Source organism: Borostomias antarcticus (assembly GCF_949987555.1).
Source record: "Borostomias antarcticus genome assembly, chromosome: 3".
Taxonomy (NCBI): Eukaryota; Metazoa; Chordata; class Actinopteri; order Stomiiformes; family Stomiidae; genus Borostomias; species Borostomias antarcticus.
Window position 1 is genome coordinate 9,523,763 of NC_140236.1, and position 20,827 is coordinate 9,544,589.

General features: G+C 41.7%; 2 protein-coding genes across 2 annotated transcripts; both read right to left on the reverse strand.

Annotated features, from left to right (window-relative positions):
* Window positions 1–1,402: 1,402 nt before the first annotated feature.
* Window positions 1,403–9,210, reverse strand: tbc1d25 (TBC1 domain family, member 25). The gene is made up of 7 exons (XM_084461741.1): window positions 9,088–9,210; window positions 8,317–8,426; window positions 8,032–8,186; window positions 7,814–7,938; window positions 7,454–7,642; window positions 6,023–6,298; window positions 1,403–5,896 (listed from the first exon to the last, which is right to left on the reverse strand). Exons 1-7 carry the CDS (start codon window positions 9,130–9,132, stop codon window positions 4,151–4,153), a joined length of 2,646 nt encoding a protein of 881 aa, XP_084317867.1. The 5' UTR covers window positions 9,133–9,210; the 3' UTR covers window positions 1,403–4,150.
* A 214-nt stretch (window positions 9,211–9,424) lies between these two features.
* nt5dc2 (5'-nucleotidase domain containing 2) lies at window positions 9,425–19,475 on the reverse strand. The gene is made up of 14 exons (XM_084435858.1): window positions 19,045–19,475; window positions 17,843–18,027; window positions 17,677–17,751; window positions 17,275–17,330; window positions 17,077–17,170; window positions 16,366–16,494; window positions 14,459–14,519; window positions 12,645–12,747; window positions 12,256–12,357; window positions 11,712–11,793; window positions 11,072–11,158; window positions 10,732–10,872; window positions 10,452–10,516; window positions 9,425–10,281 (listed from the first exon to the last, which is right to left on the reverse strand). The coding sequence occupies exons 1-14, from the start codon at window positions 19,340–19,342 to the stop codon at window positions 10,020–10,022; spliced, it is 1,740 nt and encodes a 579-aa protein (XP_084291984.1). The 5' UTR covers window positions 19,343–19,475; the 3' UTR covers window positions 9,425–10,019.
* Between the last annotated feature and the right edge of the window lie 1,352 nt (window positions 19,476–20,827).

A 20,827-nucleotide genomic window follows, 5' to 3' on the forward strand; every position in this document is an offset into this window, starting at 1 on the left:
TGCTTCTGCATTGACAGGAGTTGTTCTCTTTGCCCCAGTGCAGATTCTAAGTGCTCTATTTTGTATGTGTCTTGGCTACACCTCCATACATAAAACATCCACAATCAATGGATGATCTCATTAAGGCTCTATATACATACATGAGAGACTCTTTGTCTGCTCCCCAATCACGTCCAGCTATTGCTCTCAGCAAATTAACAACCTTTTTACATTTTGCTTCCAGTTTTTCCAGATGAGTTTTCCTTGTATGTCTTTCGTCTAGCCAGACTCCTAGGGACTTGAATGTATTGGCCTTTTCCATGGGCAGCCCGTATAACTTGAAAGTCTGGTTTCCAACACCCCTCTTTCTGGTGAAAAACATATAACATGACTTGCTTGGGGAAATCTTAAATCCCCAGTTATCCGACCACTGTTCTACTTTTACTATTGCTTCCTTAATTTTATTAACTATCCATTCTGAGTCTAGTCCCCTAATCCATATAGCTCCATCATCCGCATAAAGCACTGATCCCATCCTTCTGTCTAAGTCCATAAAAATGTAATTGATCATGTTGTTAAAAGGTACCAGACTTATCACACTGCCTTGTGGAATTATATTAGCTATATCAAATGGAGCTGATATTTCAGATCCCACCTTTACACTAAACTTATAGAAACTCCAACACAAAATGATAGAACCTTCCTTTGATCCCAATCTTCTTCATTATAATTAATAGTCCATCCCTCCACATAGAATTAGCTTTTTCAGTATCAAAGAAAACAATTGCCATTGATTATTTCATTATGTACTATATACCGTTTCTTCCACGAGTTTTTAAAGTTTTATATAATTACCACCAGATGGCGCAATTTGCTCTGTATTTAATTGTCAGAGTATAATTTCAATGCTAGTCGGTTACTACCAGGAGGGAGGTAGCCTATCTTTGTAGTTTTGGAAGTTTGTTCTAGCTGCCTACACCATGGCCTACACACCTTTTTGATTTTATCCATGCCACACACACACACACACACACACACACACACACAAAGTAGTCCTTTTCATGCCATTGATCCATGTTCATACTACTGCTGGCCAGTATCCACACCTGTCAATAAATAACAAACCAACCATCTTAGAAACCAACATCCAAGCTATATAATAGTAGATTGTAAGTGCATGATAACCATTTTATCAAGAAATTGGGACAATTGTTACATTTGTGAAGAAAAATAAAAGTTAGTTGTGAAGAGTCAGTTTGGGTTTATTGTACAAACAGGCATACCACTAACACTAAGTTCAGCAATCTTTAATCAATTTCAGGTAAATATTCAAATAGACTTGTGGCATACTATAATACAAAAATCACTTTATTACAGTATTTTAAAATGTCACAAGAATCACAAGGACACCTCCAATCCAGGGTGATCATTTTAATAATTGAATACATTGATTATTCAAGGTCAGAAGAGGGGAATTGCAAAGCAGTTTACATTTTTTCAATAGAAAAAAATAAAAAATAAAAAGCTCCACAGTTTATTTGTGGGGATAACAAATCCAAACATCATAGTCATGATATCCTGTTTACTAACAAATAAGCAGACTAAAATCTTCATCACCATATATGTCCATTTGTGTTCTATGTAGGAATTATAATGGGTCTAAAATGTAATTTCAAATGTAACATCATTAATATGGTTATGCAGAATTGTATCCCATTTCAAACTGTCCATCATCATGCTTCCTATGAGATCACTATGAAATCTATTCCTCTTACGTTGAATAATAAATCGACATTACTCTAACAGCACTATACAAACAGCCTAACCCAAACACCAAAGATGTCCCCACTCTACATTGAGCAAAAACATCAATTACAGTCATTTGGATAGTGTTATTAAGAGCTACCAAGAGATCATTTTGTGAAAGGCATGACTTTTTCCACCTGAAATTCAGTGATAATTCACTCAAAAATTCTCCTACAACATTATTAGCTATGTACAATGGTTATATATAAGCCTACTAAGATAATGTATTTTGTTTGGATTGCATTTCTGTGGAGTCTCCTTAATTCTGAAGATCAAACAAAAAGCTTTGTTTAGTGTGTAGAGTGTAAAGTAGACTCTGGGTTCAAAAGGGATACATCTGTAAAAGGCATGCATTTGAATGCGTTTTAGTGATTTTGGTACTTGAACTGACCCAATCGTGTTAACCGTGTTAAAATAGGAAATATGTCATGTACAGAAGTCATGTACAGAAGTTACCCAAAGAACGATACAATAACGTATGCAGGGAATCAATTAATTAGTTGAAATAATGTTAGCAAGGTCAAATAATGTTGATATTTTGAGTGAAGTATCCCTTCTTTCAGCATGTGTGAGTAGTACAATATGTAACATTTTTACAGGACTGTGGTTTTAACAGGTCCAAGAAAGGCATAAAAATGATTGTAAACAATAATGGCAATAAATAAATAGTTACATATAATAATCAAGACTTCTTGGTGGAGGAAATAAAAGTGCTGCAATAAAGCTTAAAAAACTGAAAGAAGGCTTTAAGTACACAATAACATTTGCTGATAATGAGGCACTTCTCTGTAAAGAGGCTGAATTTAGGCTAACACTAGGACTAAAGTTCCTTTTGATGTCACATGTACTTTTGCCACATTTCAATAACTATAGTACACAAAACTATACTCCACAGCTTAATGTTTTGCTTCAGAGGACAATTGGTCAACAAAGCTGTCAACCACCAACTAGACTACTGCAGGAAATCCATCCCTTCATGGCCAGGGTGTTTGACAGGGTACTTGTTTTTGTACCTATTGCCCAGGAAAAGTGAAACATTAATGTTATTTTTCAGCAGTTTCATCATGTTCATTGGTGATCTAAAGCAATTACAATACCTTATTGGGACTGTCACAAACTAACGCAAACACTGGTCATGTAATTACGTATCTCCATCAAGATCCCGAAGTGCCTCTCTAATGAATGAATATTAGATTCATTTAAGATATAACACACCATGCCTCATAGTTTATTTGAAAGAACTTCATGTAACCTTTACTCTTAAGGTAACGGACGACAAAAATTGACTACATTTCGTCAAAAGTAGGCCTCCTAAGAAGTAGTCCTTTTCATGCCATTGATCCATGTTCATACTACTGCTGGCCAGTATCCGCACCTGTCAAAAATACTAACTTATGCATAAGAGGGAACTACCAAACAAATTGGCATTGTTCGATTTTGCCATCTTAGAAACTGAAGTTCTTTGGTGAAATTTGTGGCCTGTCTAACAAAACATGAGCTTACAAACAAAAGGTGAACCAGCATGGACAGCATGCATGCACTAAAGGGCAATTTCACACTACTGAGCACCGCCAAGCTGGGCTGAACTGTATTGTGTTGGCACTGATTATGTATCTACCACAGCCGCTGATGCTGTGCTGGAGAGGACCATGTGAAAAGAGGGCCAGCACAGTGCAATTCAGGCATAATCACATGAAAAGGGTTTGTATAGACCAACCGTTGGCCCTAATTTAAAGGTGAACAACAATGAAAATTATCATTTGATATTGTTCTGATGGACTTGATGTCCCAGTTGAAGACTTTATTAAAGATCCCACTTCTTCCACTATCTGAAACACCTAATATAAGATTCCAGGAGAAACGATTCCAAAACATTATTGCATGTTAATGTGAAAATATAGTTCTGGGCAATGAGCATTGAAGACAGCTCATGTTTTCCTTGCAACGATCTGGAGAGCATTAATTACCATGTGGTGTAGATTTTTCAGTATTCTAGCTTGAATCTTCCACCAAAATGATAGGGACAATATAAAAAATATAATTTTCAGTCGTTGTTCTCCTTTAATATAAATGTATAGTATTGAAAAGGCTTGATTATCACTGCAAATCAAAGAGTAGGAGGAAAGAGGAACTAAGGAACATGCATACAAAAGAAAGAATGAGGATGCCTTTTGCCTAAGGGAAGTGCGATAGATGAGAAGAAATCTGGTACAATAGCACTAGTAATCTTCCAGTCAAATCTAGGTGGCCATCAAAAATGTGATGGGCAACAACAGATGGACAAACACCTTAAATAGGCCACACACCTTAAATAGGCCACAAATAGTCATTGGGGTAAGTTGTAGGACAGGGATGTCAGAATGAGTCAGGAGGAGGGAGAGAGAGGGACTGGAGCCTTGAGGGCAGACATGGTCGCGGAGGGGGACGGTATGGTGGCGGCGAGGTTGTAGGTGGAGTTCGGGGAGGAGGGCTGCGGGGACGCCAGAGGGGTGAACAGCGGCCTGGCGGGGAGGGAGGGCGAGTGGAGACCGGCGGCGACTGTGGTCGGGGAGTCCGAGCTGACCTCGTCCCCTTCCTCGGAGTCCCACACCTCACTCTGTAGGTAGTCTGCAAACAGAGCCTTGGCGCGCTGCAGGACCCTCCCGAGGTTGTGGCGGCGGACAAGGCGGTCAAAGTGCATGGCCAGCTCATTGTAATCCAAGCTGTTCTTAACGATATGGTCTCGGTGCTCCAGCAAGATAGACAGGCATAGGAACAACATGAAGGGATTCCCTTTGCCAAACTCCTGAGGTGGGGGCAGAGAACAAGGTTTGATGGTGGTGCTCTCTGGTTTTGTGGAATTCGGGGTATTGGCCGGGGTGCTGGAGGCTTTGCTGCAAGGAGAGGGAAGATTGTTGGAATAGGACTTCCCGCCTGGCAACGAAGGGGCTCTCCCAAAGGACAGAACGGGCGAGGAGAGCAAAGATTGATTTTGAGGGTAGGAGGAGAGTGATTGAGCGGAAACAGCGATGTTCCCTGTGGGAGTGGTAGGCGAACTGGCTCCAGTCCCATTGAGCACCGGGCCAAACGAGGCCAACGCCTTCGAGGTAATTTCTGCCGATTCTGCCCTCCCATTGGATAGGGTAGGGGAGGCATACGTTAGTGACGGGGAGTCTGAAGAGGCCCCTGGCCAGCTAGACGGTGAAGGAGAGGACAGTGGGGAAGGAGAGGAACTGGTTTTCCAGTTTGGCAGGCCGATAGGATAAAGGGAGGCCGATGAAACAGTCTGTCCGTTGGGGGAGCTCTCTGAGGAAGAGGATTTGTCGTCACCCCTGATCAGAGGCATTCTCTCCCCTGGGTCGTCTTCACTGTCCTCTGTGACCTGCCGGACTGGTCTAGCTGACAAAGGCTGCGAGGCCTCAAATTCAAGGCGGGGGCCCCGTGTCGGGTCACGGTCCTCCGAATCGAAGCTGTCCTCGTTCCTGGCACTGTAGTATTTGAACTCGCCAAAGCTGGCCTGCTTCTCAAAGGGAGGGGCCGCATTCTCCCTCCCAACGTAAGGCATGTCATAGTCCCCCTCGCCTTCCCTCTGAGCTCCTGTGTCCATCTTTCCGCATCCCTCCGTGTCCATCTTACCCGCCTCCTCTCTGGAGGGTCTCAACATGTGTCGTCTCCGCTGCCGCTCCTTCTGCTCGCCGTCGTCCCCGTGGTCCCTTTTGAGGGTGTGGTCCTTCTCTATGCGTGACGCAGTACTGTCCACCTCCAAGGGCAGCCCTAGAAGTTCCACCTCGGTTTCAGGAGGGTCAGGGGGCAAGGAGCTCCAGGTGACCTCCAGCATCCTCAGGGCATCGTCGAAGGCAAACTCTCGTTTCAGTTCCAGGAGCAGCCAGCGGTAACAGAAGAAAAGGTCATCGGCTCCACGAGAGACCAGATAGGAGTAGAACTCGGGGTCCGAGTACTGAAGAAGCAGCTTGAGATGCTGGAACTTGATGGACATGAGTTGGCCGTCGGGTCGAAAGTTGCCTTCTAGCCGTTTCATGATGCCACAGAAGCAGATGAACGCGTGGGCCTCATTATCCATGACGGCAAGAATCGGAGAGGCGATGTCACTCATGCCTTGGCAGTAAGACACCTACAAAAACGACAACAAAAAATTCAACAATCTTACAAACCCGAAAAGGTAGACCGAATTCAAACATTAGCTCATTATCACCGAGTAGTACTTTCGCTTTTGGTAAGACGCCAGACAGTTACACACCTGTGGATGTGTGATGGCGAAGGTGGTCAGCAGGTCTGTGAGAGCGGTGAGGTGGGGGCTGTCCTCAGAGCCAGCGTAGTACGGATGGGCCCGGTCCGTCCTCAGAACGTCCTTCAGCACGTTACCCCTGATGAAGTCCAGGTCTTCTGAGCTCTCCCTGGACGTCCACTCGTTCTTCAGCTGGTCGTACTCCCTCGTCTTCCTCTTCATGTAATCCATCCTCTCCTGGCCAGTCAGTCCATCTGGGTAAACGTTGAGGAGGTACCGCCACACAACCTGTCCAGCGGACGACAGCAAATTAATATGACCAAGATGATTTCTCAAAATTGAGCTTTCTCATAAATGTATGCGATATCTGTACTGCAGAAATAAGTCATCATAATAGCAGGAAATGTATCGTAATGGTAAATGGACTGCACTTATATAGCGCTTTTCCACCTTAGCGGCACTCAAAGCACTTTACAATGGCCTCTCATTCACCTGTTCACACACCAATGGTGGCATCTGCCATGCAAGGTGCTAACCTGCTCATTGGGAGCAATTTGGGGTTCAGTGTCTTGCTCAAGGACACTTCGACATGTGGACAGTCGGAGCTGGGATTTGAACCACTGACCCTTCGATCACTGAACGACCCGCTCTACCAACTGAGCTACAGCCGCCCCCGTACGGACGAGCTACAATTTTATCAGTACTAGCCCCGATGAAAGCCATGTGTGGCTGAAACATGTATTAACTGTTCTGTCATGAACTAGCCTAGTATTAAAGTTTTTTTATATAATGAAGAGTGCCTTGGATTAACTGCTTTTATGGATTTTTAAATTTTGGATTTTTACGTTTCCCTAGAACAAAGAGCACCTTCTTGGCTTCACCTGTCTTAGAATGCTGTAGCTCTCCTATATCCTTTCTACAATTTTATCAGTGTTTGATTACGGTGACATTTAACCAACCCTCCACCTCACTACACTAGATTAGAGCATTGTTCCATGGGGAACAGTAGCTCTTGGAATGGCCTTCAGGACTGGAAACTGGAATCCTTGGATCCTGTGGGTCATTTCAGGAAGGAGGAATGTGTCCGACTATCGGAAGTGTATTGGTTTTGGCTGTTTGTTTTCTAATCTCTTTTTCTTTGTTTTTCATGATTTTATTTTGGTTTTACAGAGATGTTTGTTGTATGTCTCTACTCTATAGAGCCTTTTCCCAGCAGCCGTTTTGAAAAGTCATTGCAGGGTAAATAGGTGTAATTAATAACATTAATAATTATGGCCCTGTTTCATTTAGGATTCCGGTGAGCCAGGGCCCTGATATTCTACATGCTGGCTCACTGGTATGGCGGTGACACACTAAATAGACTAGATTAAATTAAATAAATAAACTACATTTGTTCAGCATTTGCGAGTAAGGTCTGCCATGTACCACAGTCCACATTGTTACCTTGCGTAGAGAGGGCTCCACCCCACCGTGATAGATCCGTAGCCTCAGATCCTCAGGCCGTGATAGCTGGCCTTGGCCGTTGAGATAACTGTGGAACTCTGCATCGCTAAGAGGGGGCTTGAAAGGCTTCACATCCTCACAATAAGACCAGTTCAGGGCCTGCTGAACTCTGGACAGCGTCCGGCCCATCTGAATACAGGGAGATAGAGAGAATTAGCACTGGAGCAAACCATTGGCAGAAACAGAACCCTGAGTTTCAGGTGAGTGATTCCATTAGTGGATGGAACCTGACTCAAAGCTGTAGTGACTGGTTGTGGTTAAACACAGATGGCTGACTACGTGAAGAAGGCCATCAGTAACCTGGGACAGCAGGGACTGGGTGAAGGGGAGAGCAGCTGCTGCCAAGGACTTCTTCTCCCCAGGAAGCTGATCAGAGCCAATCACATCTTTGGGGCTTATAATGTCCCAGTCTTCCATGAGAGGACCTAAACAAACCAATAAAGAAGGATTGAAAGTTACTTCTATCGATCTACCCGAGGGCGTTCATTTAGAAAAGAGAAAGATCTGCAGGATCTCACTGTCTTCTGAGGGCTTTATATCCATCTTCAGCTGTAGATAAGGCTTAGCTGCACTGACAAACGCAGCATCCAAATCCCAGTCAGACAGAAGAGACTGATACACTTCCACACCTCCTTGGTCACGGGACAGGTAACTTATTCCAAAGTTTCTCTTGCTAAAAACAAAGCAAGAACACAGGTTCTTGATACTGATTTCAGACTGATACCATGTTTTAACTTTGGCAGAACATTTCACTGTAAATGGAGAATTCTGACCATGTAAGCTAGAATGACTGTCTTCCTTACCCATTTAACTCAAATGCTCTGATTAGAATATGCTGTAACACCTCCAACGACGTTATCTGAGGATCAACAGCAAATGAACGAAACTCCAGTGGCAGCACTCCCTCACATTTCTAAGAAAATGAGAAACATGTAAGGATCATCCAATCATTATAACATTATTCGTTTCTTTATTTTCAGTAGGAGTTCAAGCAAACACAATTACACCTAGGCTCAACGGGGGCATTGCCTAGATACACTGATAGAGACCGGTTAAAAAAAGAAGAACTAAACGATAATACCAGCCACAGATTGGCTGACGTGTGGAAATGTTTACTTGGTATGAGTCATATTTAACTAAAATTCAAAGGCAGGTGTACACAAGCCAAGTCACTGTAGAAGATCAGTGCAATTGATTGCGGTCGCGATTGGGAATCCAACATAAACTAACATGATGTTGGCTAGTATAAGGAATTTAACGTAGCTAACATAACGTTACCCAACAACAATAGCTGATCTGATCAAGCTAACATAAGCTGATCTGTGTGCTACCAAGCTGGATATAACTGTAATACTGAATACAAAAGGGCCAGCAGGCAAGCAAGCGAACAGACAAATCAAGATCCAGTTGGTCAGATAAATGATTCGTTATCTAACGTCATTACCTACAATCTTCACAACGGGTTGATGTGCCTAGCTAACGTTAGCAAGGTAGCTAGCTAGCTATATTTAGCAAAGCTAACATTAGCTAGCTAGCTAAGCTAACTAGTCTATATAATTCAACATATTTCTCACCTTGACTTTGACACGTACAACCCCTCTCTCCTCCTCAGCTGCCATGATGAGGGAACCGCTTAAAAAGGCGACGATTGTGTTCAATATGGTCCTCTCTCAGGTAGCTACAGACATTTTTAAGAAATGATAACGATTGCGGTATCGGCAAGTTGTTTTTTTTCCCCTCATCGGTCTGTTAAAAAACCTGTTTCCTGTTTTGTGTCAGTAACCTTCAAAATAAAAGTCTAACATAATACCGGTAATACAAGTTGCTTACACATCGTCAAAAGCACCGATTGTTGGTAATAATGACTAATACTTTAATACATAATTATTGTGCACACAATTTTGTATTGTGTATGTGCACACATTTTAACTACTATCCATCTTTTCGCGAATAATTTGATAAAAGCACATTTGTTCTGTCATTTTTTTCTGACAATTTCAGACCTATAGAAACTCGGAGGGGACTAGAAGAGAGTGACATGAGTCTATTCTCCATATTCCCTGGTGCTCAAATAATCAAGAGGGTGGCATACATGAACCATTACCATCAGATCCATAACTGTGTTAACCATTTCCTTTTTCAGCTTGAGATCTTTTCCTAAATATCCGATCCTAAATATTTTCGGGTTGTACACTTCAGGGAATATTCACAAACTTTCACAAACACAAATGAACAGGAATTAACTCAAAATTAATGCAAATTAACAGGAATACATTCTGTTTTCCAGTTTATTCCTGTTAATTCCCATGAATTCCTGTTAATTCCCATGGAACGTTTGCGAATATTCCCGGAATTTTGCAACCCTGATCAGTTTACACAGAATACACTCTGCACAGCCGTTCCCTTGTCAATTTCAGTTAGAGATTAGAACAGTTCACACAATGCAAAGTCCATGCCCTCTCAAGTTCAGTTCAAAATGTGTAAGCATTGACACATGGGAAACGTCTCAGCGGATGATAGCCATCTGCTCTAGGAAGGGGGCCTTCGTGCAGCCAGTGCAGAGCTGGTCCATCCACAGGGGCGCCTCATGCTGCAGCGGTGTGCGACGGGGGTAGAAGGTGTAGGAGAGGTCGTAGTTCAACAGGCAGCTGATGGAGGCCATGTAGAGGTCAGAGAAGCGGCAGAGGCGGCGGGAGAAGTAGGTGGGGTTGTTACAGGTGCGGAAGATGCTGCCGAACTGAGGGTTGAACAGGTTCTTTGTCACAGCACTGTGAAGAAATAAAATGAAGAGAGTCCGTTAAAAAGTCAACACTGCACTGTATACTCCTATTTCTCAGGCCTGAAAACGTTTTCTGTAAACAAAAAAGATCATTAAATTATCATAGTTTCATGATACATTTCACGTTTACAATTATTTATTTTTTATTTTTTTACTCACAGAAGTTCCTCTCTCTCCTTCAGCCAATCCTGCAGAACTTTCTGCGCCTCTGGATCTCGATGCGTCTACTCGAACAAGAAAGCCAATGAAGGTCACAGAAACATCACTAAAAATGTAAATCATGCCACTGAGTAGCTGTGCCCTACAAAGGAGCTGCTAAATATCTAATTGAGGATATTTAATTTGTTGCTGTCAGCTCCCATCTTCTCAGTCGCCACATGTGGTGAACCAGCACAGTATGTATGTATGCATGTATCCCCTTGTGACTGTGTGGGTGTACCTGCATGCGCTCCAGCAGACCAGTGAGTGCTTGGAGCCAGGTCAGGCTCTTGGCGTACTGCTGAGTATTCACCAACTTAGTCTCCACCTCCAGCTCTGGCACAATGGCCCCTGTTCTCCAGCCATGACGCAACATTAGGTCCTGCAAAGAAACAAAAAACATCTGTCAGCCTGTCACAATAACAACTAATGCCAGCCAGAGGTTATACTGTATTATATCAGTCTAACCTGTAGAGGCAATATGTGGCTAAATAACTTTAAATTTGAATTTAGTAGCATACAGCTTTTCTGTAGTGAGAAATGCTATCCATAGAAATCAAACAGCCAAATATATGACTCACTGCTAAGTCACTGTACAGATGGTCTCCGAAGTAGAGCACATTGGACCCCCTCCATCCTGTGAGCCTTAGAAAGTCAAACAGGTTTCCCTGAAACACAACCATCAAAAAGACAAAACCTCATGAGGGTTACACGATGGATATAGTAGCAGATAATGAACACACAACTTGGAAACTATCTCTTGTGCAAAAAGCATTAGTACAACATGAACCCCTCTTAACTGATGGGATTCTGAAAACGTGCCAGTCTCATGGAAATGTGCCAGTCTCAAAAGAACAAAGAAAAACTGTAGAGAACCTGGCTGATGGACATTTGACATACTTTTTTGCTCGCGCAGAGCAATGAGCAACCCCCTAAAACAGTAGGAAAAGTAAAATGCGTGTATATATATATATATATATATATATATATATATATATATATATATATATATATATATATATATATATATATAGAGGGGAGATTCAAATGTGTTTATTAAGTTTATTTATACTTTATTTATTTGAAGCAACAAATGCTATCCCCTGTAATCTAGATATTACAGGTTCCTTGAGGGGTCTGCTTATTTCTCTGCACAAAAGCTCACTCTATATGGCTTGCCGACCATGCTGCTTCCATTGTGGACATCTTCAATGTTCTGACCTGTTTGTAGATTTGCCCCTTTTCCAAGCTCTTGATCCTGTCCAACAGCAGGTCTCCATTGCAATTCAAACGCCTAAAGGGTCTGGAAGAGCAAATATGGACGTTTATCCAAAGAAAGTAGACTGCTCTTAATGTGTCCTGTATTCAAAGACCAGGAGTAGTTGACCAGAAGGTACAACATGTACTATTTAAAAAGGAAATCACAAAAACAGTTTTAAATTGAGATCCATGTGTGCAACTTAAAATTAAAATCTACAGAGTGCTACAGAGTAAAAGCAATTCATAATCAGTTTAGCCTTTTATTATAATTAATTAATTATTATTATTATTATTATATACTTATATTATGACATATTTATACAGATTGTGTGCATGTATATATTCTATATTTTATGCATACTGTATGTATATATTTCTTGTGTTCTATTATAGTTTATATACTCCCCCCCCCCTCCCAGGGATTATTAAAGTTCTGTTACTGCTGAAGTTAGTGGGTTGTGTGTGGATCTGAAGCTAGCATTGGATGCATGAGTATCAGACTTACTTGGCACAGTCGGTGAAGAAATGTGGTTTTTCAGCTTGAACAATGACAACATCAAAGAAGTCCGTCCAGTCTTTCCCCACCATGTACTTCATTCCTTTGTCTCTAAATCAATTAGTAAACCATTAAATCAATAAGTTAATCTCAGTATGAGGCTTTTTATAATGTAATGTGCACATACATACATACGTATACACACACACACACACACACAGTATATCGTATATACACACACACGTGCACGTGTGTCTGTGTGTGTCAAGTACCTACCTACCTGCTGTACCAACTGTACGTACCTACCAATGACTAATGCATTATGAACATATTTCCAAACCTGGTGTTACCAGTGTTTTCTGTTACTTGACTGATAGCTACAGTACAGTGACACTCACACAAAGCTAAACGGGCTGTTGGTTATGAGGAAGAGCTTCTTGCCACTGCTGGCCAGGCGATTTAGAACTGCGTGCGTCTCATCTCCTCTGAGGATGTATTTCTCTGTGGTAGGTAGAAGGGAAGAGAGGGCGGTCTCAGTATGGAGAATTACACTGCCTTCACACAGAAAGAGCTGTCCCTTGAGTAACAGGCAAGTACAGTATGTAAATAGTCCACATCCGTAAGAACACTGTGGGGCGAATTCACTAAAGCAAATTGCGCCCGCTAATTGCACCATAATATTGCGCGTCAGTTGCGCCCGCTATGTGCTCCGTTTTAAAAACCTATTCACTAAAGACATTGCGCTAATAATATCCCAGCGCAAACACGCCCATTCGGTGTTTGCGGCTGAGTGCAATTTGCTGCTGATATAGGAAATGACTATAAATACTGCGCATACAGCGCATACAACTCGTATGCATATCATTGGACGATGGCAGACAGAAAAAGAAAGATACGATTTTCAGACAGCGAACTTGAAGGCCTCACGGACGAGGTTCAAAAACATGTCTCACAGCTTTCGGCAAAAAATATCACGACTGCAGCAAAAAATCATATTTGGGGTTTAATTTCCCAATCAGTCAGTGCCATTTGTGTGTGTAAACGCGGAAGACTGCAAACGGAGGTGGAATGATTTAAAAAGACGAACAAAGGAAAAATTGTCATTTTATGTTATGCAAGTTGCAGCACGATGATCTGGCATACTTTTGGGGGAGTGTATAACATTGCCCCACCGGTACGATCTAGGCATCTAAACGGCTTTTCAGGATTCCAAATGTGCACTCAATCACACCGCGCGTCCTGATGTGAGCCCAGTTGTACGCCGCCTCTCCAACGTTGGAAGGATTACGCACGGGAGTCATCATCCATGGCTGAAGATGATACCTGCCATCACCTATGATACAAAAGCAAAATATTTTCAAGACCATTCAAATAAAACAAATATTGTGTAGGCTATGTTTTTATTTATTTATTTATACCTATAGCCTATCGGCCCCCAGCCGTTCAATGAACAGCTATAGGGAATGCGCAGTTTCGCGTATAGACTATTATACGCACAGTTTCGTGCTATGTAGGCTATTATATTCATTGGGGGAGCTTGGACTCGCTGGGGACGGGTGGAGAGACGCATAGTCAACTGAGCCTCCCCAGACGCGACTTCATCCTCCAGTTGGCTGTAGAGCTGCGCGCTCTGGTGTCCAAACAGTTACCGCGGTGGTTCTAGTGTTAAATCAAAAAGTGACCTTCTTCTAAATATTCTCTCACGAACAACATGCCTGGCATTGCGATGCCTTCGCCTCGCAACAATCACTGCTGCCATGATCAGCGGACAGGCTGGCCGCGACACCCCTTGCGCTTAAATACCACCACGTTTCTGAAAACGGTATTAATTTCACTTTAACTGCGTGAGGCAATTTGCGCCGATGTTTGTGAATTGGGCGGGTTTTGCAATAATGTTCATTTGCATAGAAAGGGGAACATTCTCCGCCCATATTACCTAATTTAAATATGAGCTAATAACACCGGCGCAGAGCAACGCAATGACGAACGCAACGCAGTTAACACCGTATTTCACCCTTTGCGAGGGCTTTGTGAATAGCAAACATAATTTTTGACTTATTTGCACAGGCTTTGCGTCAGGAAAAGCTGCGCAATCCTTTAGTGAATTCGCCCCTTTGTGCCTAAAAGGAAACTATTACATGTTGTTTTGTCCACTAGGGAGTAATTATGTAACATTTCATCAAAAGATAGAGGCATCTTCATTTTAGCTTACCCAAGTCCTGCATTATCCACTTGTACATGTAGCCTTTGATGTGCACCATCGCAATGGCATCCTAAGATCAGATACACATCTGGGTTTAAAAGGTTCAACCGCAACAGAGACTTTACAACCAACACTTATATGTTCCTCTATATGCACTTTAATTCTTCAGAGATTTTTTTGCCATTTGTAAAGCTTTACTAAATTGTATTGTTCTGCTCTTACAATCAAAAACATAGTACGAAAAAGTAGATTCTGTTCATAGTACGAAAAAGTAGATACTGTTCATAGTACGAAAAAGTAGATTCTGTTCATAGCCCTCTGGTCTTCCCTTTAATTATTTCCTTTCCTTCCCCTCTTAATAGGGTTGCTTACAAATGCTGTAATGCAATGTGTTCGGAAATGTTTAGGCAGAAAGAAAGAAAGACAAATCTACTCTAGCACATGCTTTTAATCCCTGCCCAAGCCTTTTGGTTGATTCTGTTTAAAGTCTGTCAAGTTACTGTGAAAAAGAGTCCTATTTGTCCTGAGAGGATCCAAATGTTGTGCCACCCACCTAGTATTCCTCACTCACTTTGAGCTTTTCACCAGTTTAAGTGATTCTTTTGTGGTTTGGGGTTGTACATTTTCCATGTATAGGATATAGTATATATAGTATATTGGAAGGTAATACCCAGTGAGTGTTTGTACCCAGAATGTGCCTTATGAAGCAGCCATTTCTGGAATCTGGCCAGTCACATACTACAAATACAACAAAGACTTAACTACCAGCACGTATATGCTCTTCTATATGCACTTTGAATTCTTTAGAGATATTTCGCCATTTGTGAATCTTTACTAAATTCTATTGTTCGTACAATACAAAGCATAAAATGAAAAAGTACATTCTGTGCTTTTGGAAAGAATGTGCCTTATGAAGCTACCATTCCTGGAATCTGGCCAGCCACATACTTCTGTTACTAGGCAGAACTGCTTCGCCAGTACAAAGTTAGAGATGCTGAATCAGCAAAGGATCAAACACGCCTTCACAGTTCAACTACATATGATGGGCAATTTTTTTCAAGACAGATGTGTTAACAAAGTTATAAAGCTATACATGGAAAATGTACAACCCCAAACCACAAAAGAATCACTTAAACTGGTGAAAAGCTCAAAGTGAGTGAGGAATACTAGGTGGGTGGCACAACATTTGGATCCTCTCAGGACAAATAGGACTCTTTTTCACAGTAACTTGACAGACTTTAAACAGAATCAACCAAAAGGCTTGGGCAGGGATTAAAAGCATGTGCTAGAGTAGATTTGTCTTTCTTTCTTTCTGCCTGAACATTTCCGAACACATTGCATTACAGCATTTGTAAGCAACCCTATTTAGAGGGGAAGGAAAGGAAATAATTAAAGGGAAGACCAGAGGGCTCCTATTGGCACACGAGTGTGAGAGTTTCCTAAAATTTCGTAATCAAAAAAATCTAACAGGTGGACAAAGGAAGGAACTCACAAAAGGAGATGAAGATGATTGACCCTGGAGCAACAAGTCACAATGCAAGATTTACATAGTCTAAGACCCTGTTTTAAAATGCGTTTTGGGTGATCAGATGACAAGTGGACAGCAAGACACACCATTGTTTACACCTGTGTCCATCATGCATCTCCAAATGTGTCCAGCTTACCACTTGTGTTCATATAGTAACCATTTACTCACTCACTCCTGCCTGCGTGTGTGTGTCACACAGCTGTTCCATGTAAACAAATAAATAATCAGTCGGTTTGGCTTCGATCAGACTTTTTAAAAGTGCGCATGAAAGAAACCGAAGATGTTTTGAAGAACTAATGTACATAATAGAACTATTCCAACTGCTTCAATTGATAGGACAAAGTAATTTGCGTCAGAAAAAGAATGTGTCAGAATGCTTGCTGCTCACCGACACATCTTTGTATAGATGAGCAGGGTCATATTCAATATCGTTGGAGATGAAGTAGTCATTGGCAACTGCAAGGAGAGTCATCTCTGGGATAGAGAAGACATCCATGAACTGCTTTATCACTGGACCCTGGAAGTTTATAAGGATAGATGCAAAACTGACATTACAATCATCATGTACAGTACTTTGTTCCTTTTTATAAACATTGATCTTACATGTAGTTCAAAATTGTACAGACAATTCTGTACTAATTATGATTTTGCTGACAGCATAAACCAGAAGCAAACCTGAACCTCATTTTTATAAGAGTATAAGAAACCCCCCGTCTCATGTCTCCTTCAATAGAGGAAGTCTTGCTTAATTACTGTCAAAATAACTATAGCAATCCAACAAAGAAGAACTGAATATTTCTACACCTGTTGGGCAGATGTCTCAATAAACCTGCATGCAATGAAAAGTTGAATGTGGAGGGAGTCAACACCATGCCCTGAACTGTTAGCTGTTATAAATCATTTTAAAACCCCAAAGCATGCCCCTGGTGTTGGAGTCATCCTGATTACTCATGAGAGTTCTCTTGCCAGTTCCCGCAATTCTTAGGTTTGTCAGTCTAATGACTCATGCAATCTTACATCCAGGCTGTTGCTGAATAAGGAAATCAAGTAGTTACATGTAGGCTGTTGCTAAATAAGGAAATCAAGTAGTTACATGTACCTTGCCATAGAAGCCGCTGGCTTGCTGAAGAGGGACGTGGTTGGTTCCTCCATAGAGATCTAACACCTCCTCGTCAGGGACAGCCTTCAGACCCCTGAGAAAATGTACTTTTCAGACTGCTGTTACCCTCTCCAAATGTATTCCATAGCATCAGCATAACTAGTACACAAGCACGAACATGACTATCAACAGTCTCACCTGTACACAGTCCCCAGTTGGATATAATGGAAAGCATCAATTTTCATCAAAATTCCCTGCATTAAAAGACATGTCCATTAATCTCTACATTAGGGAAGTACACAATATCAAATTGCCAAAGACTACACTTTTTATGCTTGAGACATTTTTATGTGAGACATTTTCATACTGACTTTAATAAGGCACAACGCGTGGCCTGCATCAGGTTAAACAGTGTGCAGAAATCCCTTCTCTCATCAGTTATATTTTTGGTCGAGCACCTGTTACTTCTTATTCTCAGATGTGCGTGCATTTCTCTGCTGCTACATTTTCATACTCACAGAATTCATAAATTCATTATAAGCTCACATCCAAAATGACTAGTAGTGGACTGTGTCCAACTTTGATAACATTATCACTTACCTTCTGAATGTCATAGTGCAGACCACGAGCAGCAAAGTTTGGATTATAGTCATACTTTCTGATGCCTTCTGCATACTATTAGAAGAAAAAACACATTTCAGTATACATTTTTAATGTAGGCCTACTAACTTAATCCAACCCAATGCATTAGGTATAGGAGACAAACCTTGTAGTGTTTGATAAGAATGTCTCTAGCTGTATTGTAGATCATAGCATCAAGGGTGCCAGAGTATAGAGCGAGAGTATAGTCATAATCAAAGCCATAGATGTCCACTTTATCCAAGTCAACCTCATTGTTGGCATAGATGGTGGCAGAGTTCAGAACATTGCATACACCTGGAGGAATCAGATCTTTACGGAAAGAAAAGGCAAAGGAATTAAAATATATACATACATTTATATATATAGTAGGGATGCACGATATATCTGTAATCATATCGCTATCGGCCGATGTTAGTCATTTTTAAAGTCGCACAGAAATGAAAAAAGCATTCTGTCCCATTTTGGTTCACATAATTGGTCATAGTGTTCACCTATTCAACGATGTATGCCAAAAGAATTACAAAATTATACTTTTGTTGTAATCTTATATCAAAGTATATAATTTCTTACTTCCTGGAAAATGGTAGGTCACGTACAATTACGACACCAGGTACCTTAGATTTTAGGCCAATAATCTCACAACATCTACCCTGTCAATCAAAATGTAAACTACTCTGCAGCCTCAAGTGTTGAATATCCCGCCCGCTCGATAACGTTCCAATGAAATTCATCTAAACGTATGTCCCGCCCTTAAAGCCCGTTTCAGGTGGAAATACGTCAAAGTAGGAACAAGATGTTCTCCAACTTCCCTTTCTGTGCAACTTTAAATATATCGGTATCGGTCCAATTTTCAAAACAGGGCCGATGTGAGCAGCAGATAATTATTTCTGTCTAGCTGCTGTTGTGTCAGAATGTTTTGGAAATAGACAGTGTTTCCATGTGTTTTTCAGTATGTATACCATTTGATTTTCATATAATCTTGTTTTTATACAGAACATATCGACATTGGTGAATATCGGTTATCGGCCATGACAGCAATGTTAATATCTATTATCGGTATCGGTCAAAATGTTCATATCGGTGCATCCCTAATATATAGCCTACTTTGTCTCCAACCTTAATATTTGCAATATGGCAATGCACTAACACTAAAAGTCATGCTGGCAGGCCTTCTGTGGCCAAAATACTCAGCAACAAATGCCCTGAGGGGCTAGTGTGTCGAATGGCATTATGCATGGACTGTGCACGTGAACCTTTGGCCAAACAATGAGTTTGACGATCAAGGGCAACATGTAGGATGGCTTAATAAAACACCAAATTCCTTACCGTGCACAATACGATTCATTTCATTGTATCTCGACCACAAATACGTCTTGGAGTCAATATTGGATGCTGTAGAGTAGTAGGTCTGTCCAGCTGGTCTGTGAGTGTGAGATGTGGTTGTGGACACAGCTTCGACCGTACCCAGTGTTGATCCACTTTTGTGTCCGTTTCCGATTATGGTTGTCAGACCTCTTGATGCCACACTTGCATAATCCGCAGGTTTGGATTCTTTGGAAAGCGATGTTAGGTGACTTTTCTTCCCTAACTCTCCGCATAATTTAGCACATTTTCGGAACGACATTTCACAAACACGTTGACGTGAATTTGCGTTTGTTTTCTTAACGGCTAGTTTTGGTTAACATGGGGCATCATCCACGTTAAATCATAATGTCGGAAAGATGCAGACAATCCCAGAACATACGTGAACTGCACAGTAGCTCCAAGGTGGCCTTTTGTTGTTTTTGCCTGGATCCAGACTGTGGATGTATTTGTCCAGATCTTCCAGTCCGCCCACTCCACCAAAGTCTCTAGTGATTGGTTAAAGGGAAAAACGACCCCCCCACCCATAGACATATCTATGCCCCCACCCCACCCATAGACATATCTATGCCCCCACCCCACCCATAGACATATCTATGCCCCCACCCCACCCATAGACATATCTATGCCCCCACCCCCCCTTCAACAACACTGACTGCGTGGCGTTCTCAGTGCTGTCAGGATTGCTACTACCAATCACGGTGAGCAGTAGCCTACAGTTCCTCGTTAACCATTATCACAGTTTATGTTAGGTTTATATCAAAGAGCCGAACTACCGAGTTTCCAGTTTGCTCGTTTACCCAATAACTCTCACCATAACATTAGTCCACGCATGGCTAACTCCCGCACTACGGATACCCCGCTAGTACAAACAGATCATGTACCTAATATATTACATTCTTCTCTGAATATCAATGGTAAAGCACATTATTATTCAGTAAATAAAATAATATTTTTTTCTCTGCTCATTACTGCCATTACAGTTTAACATTTACAAGTGCATAAACTTAACTTCCCCAAATCATAACTGAATATTCTTAACAACTAAGATCAGGTTCTCAATTACAGACTGAAAACATTTCCATTGACATGAACTGACAATGGCTGGGTTTCCTGAAACCTTCTTAGCACTAAGAAGCTCTTTGAGTCTTAAGGCTCCCGTTTGCTTGTTTCGGAAGCCTTAAGAAGACTCAAAGAGCTTCTTAGCACTAAGAAGGTTTCGGGAAACCCGGCCAATATGTTTTCCTAACCCTCAGTCCGTATTAACCTAATGTACAGGAAGGCTTGAGTTTTTCATGGTCTGGACTTAAGGACATTTTGGGCGAGAGAGACAGCTTCACGGGAGGGTCTCTTCTTGATTAGTGATCAGTATAGGATAGTTTCCTCCATTGGTGAAGGGATGGTATTGGTGTGGTATATCACCAGCAGAGAGGGTCTACGGGTGCATGTTTGATAAATAGACTAGGCCTACTTATTAAACAAGATCATATTGGTTGTAGCCTATGGGTTTACTCTATATTGAGCTGGTGATGGTGGGAAAGAAAGAAAAGTAGGCCCTAGCTACATCAAGTCTATACACCTGGGGCAGGATCTGTTTGCTTTTGACTCCAGACAGGACATCTGAATGTGTTGCTGTCTCTCCAGAAATGATGTGTATCTACCCGTTTGCTTCTGTGAGAGTCAGGTTTGCTACTCAGGTCCTGGGCCACTCAGTTGCTGTGGGGATAAAGACCTTGGCAGAGGTCTG

Coding starts and splice junctions, on each gene's coding strand:
- nt5dc2 (XM_084435858.1), bottom strand. CDS start 19,342: ATGTCGTTCCGAAAATGTGCTAAATTATGCGGAGAGTTAGGGAAGAAA. Junction 18,028..19,044: donor AATGAATCGTATTGTGCACG/GTAAGGAATTTG, acceptor CTTTCCGTAAAG/ATCTGATTCCTCCAGGTGTA. Junction 14,520..16,365: donor ATCTATACAAAGATGTGTCG/GTGAGCAGCAAG, acceptor ATCTGATCTTAG/GATGCCATTGCGATGGTGCA.
- tbc1d25 (XM_084461741.1), bottom strand. CDS start 9,132: ATGGCAGCTGAGGAGGAGAGAGGGGTTGTACGTGTCAAAGTCAAG. Junction 7,939..8,031: donor TATAAAGCCCTCAGAAGACA/GTGAGATCCTGC, acceptor TGGTTTGTTTAG/GTCCTCTCATGGAAGACTGG. Junction 6,299..7,453: donor TGGAGCCCTCTCTACGCAAG/GTAACAATGTGG, acceptor TCCGCTGGACAG/GTTGTGTGGCGGTACCTCCT.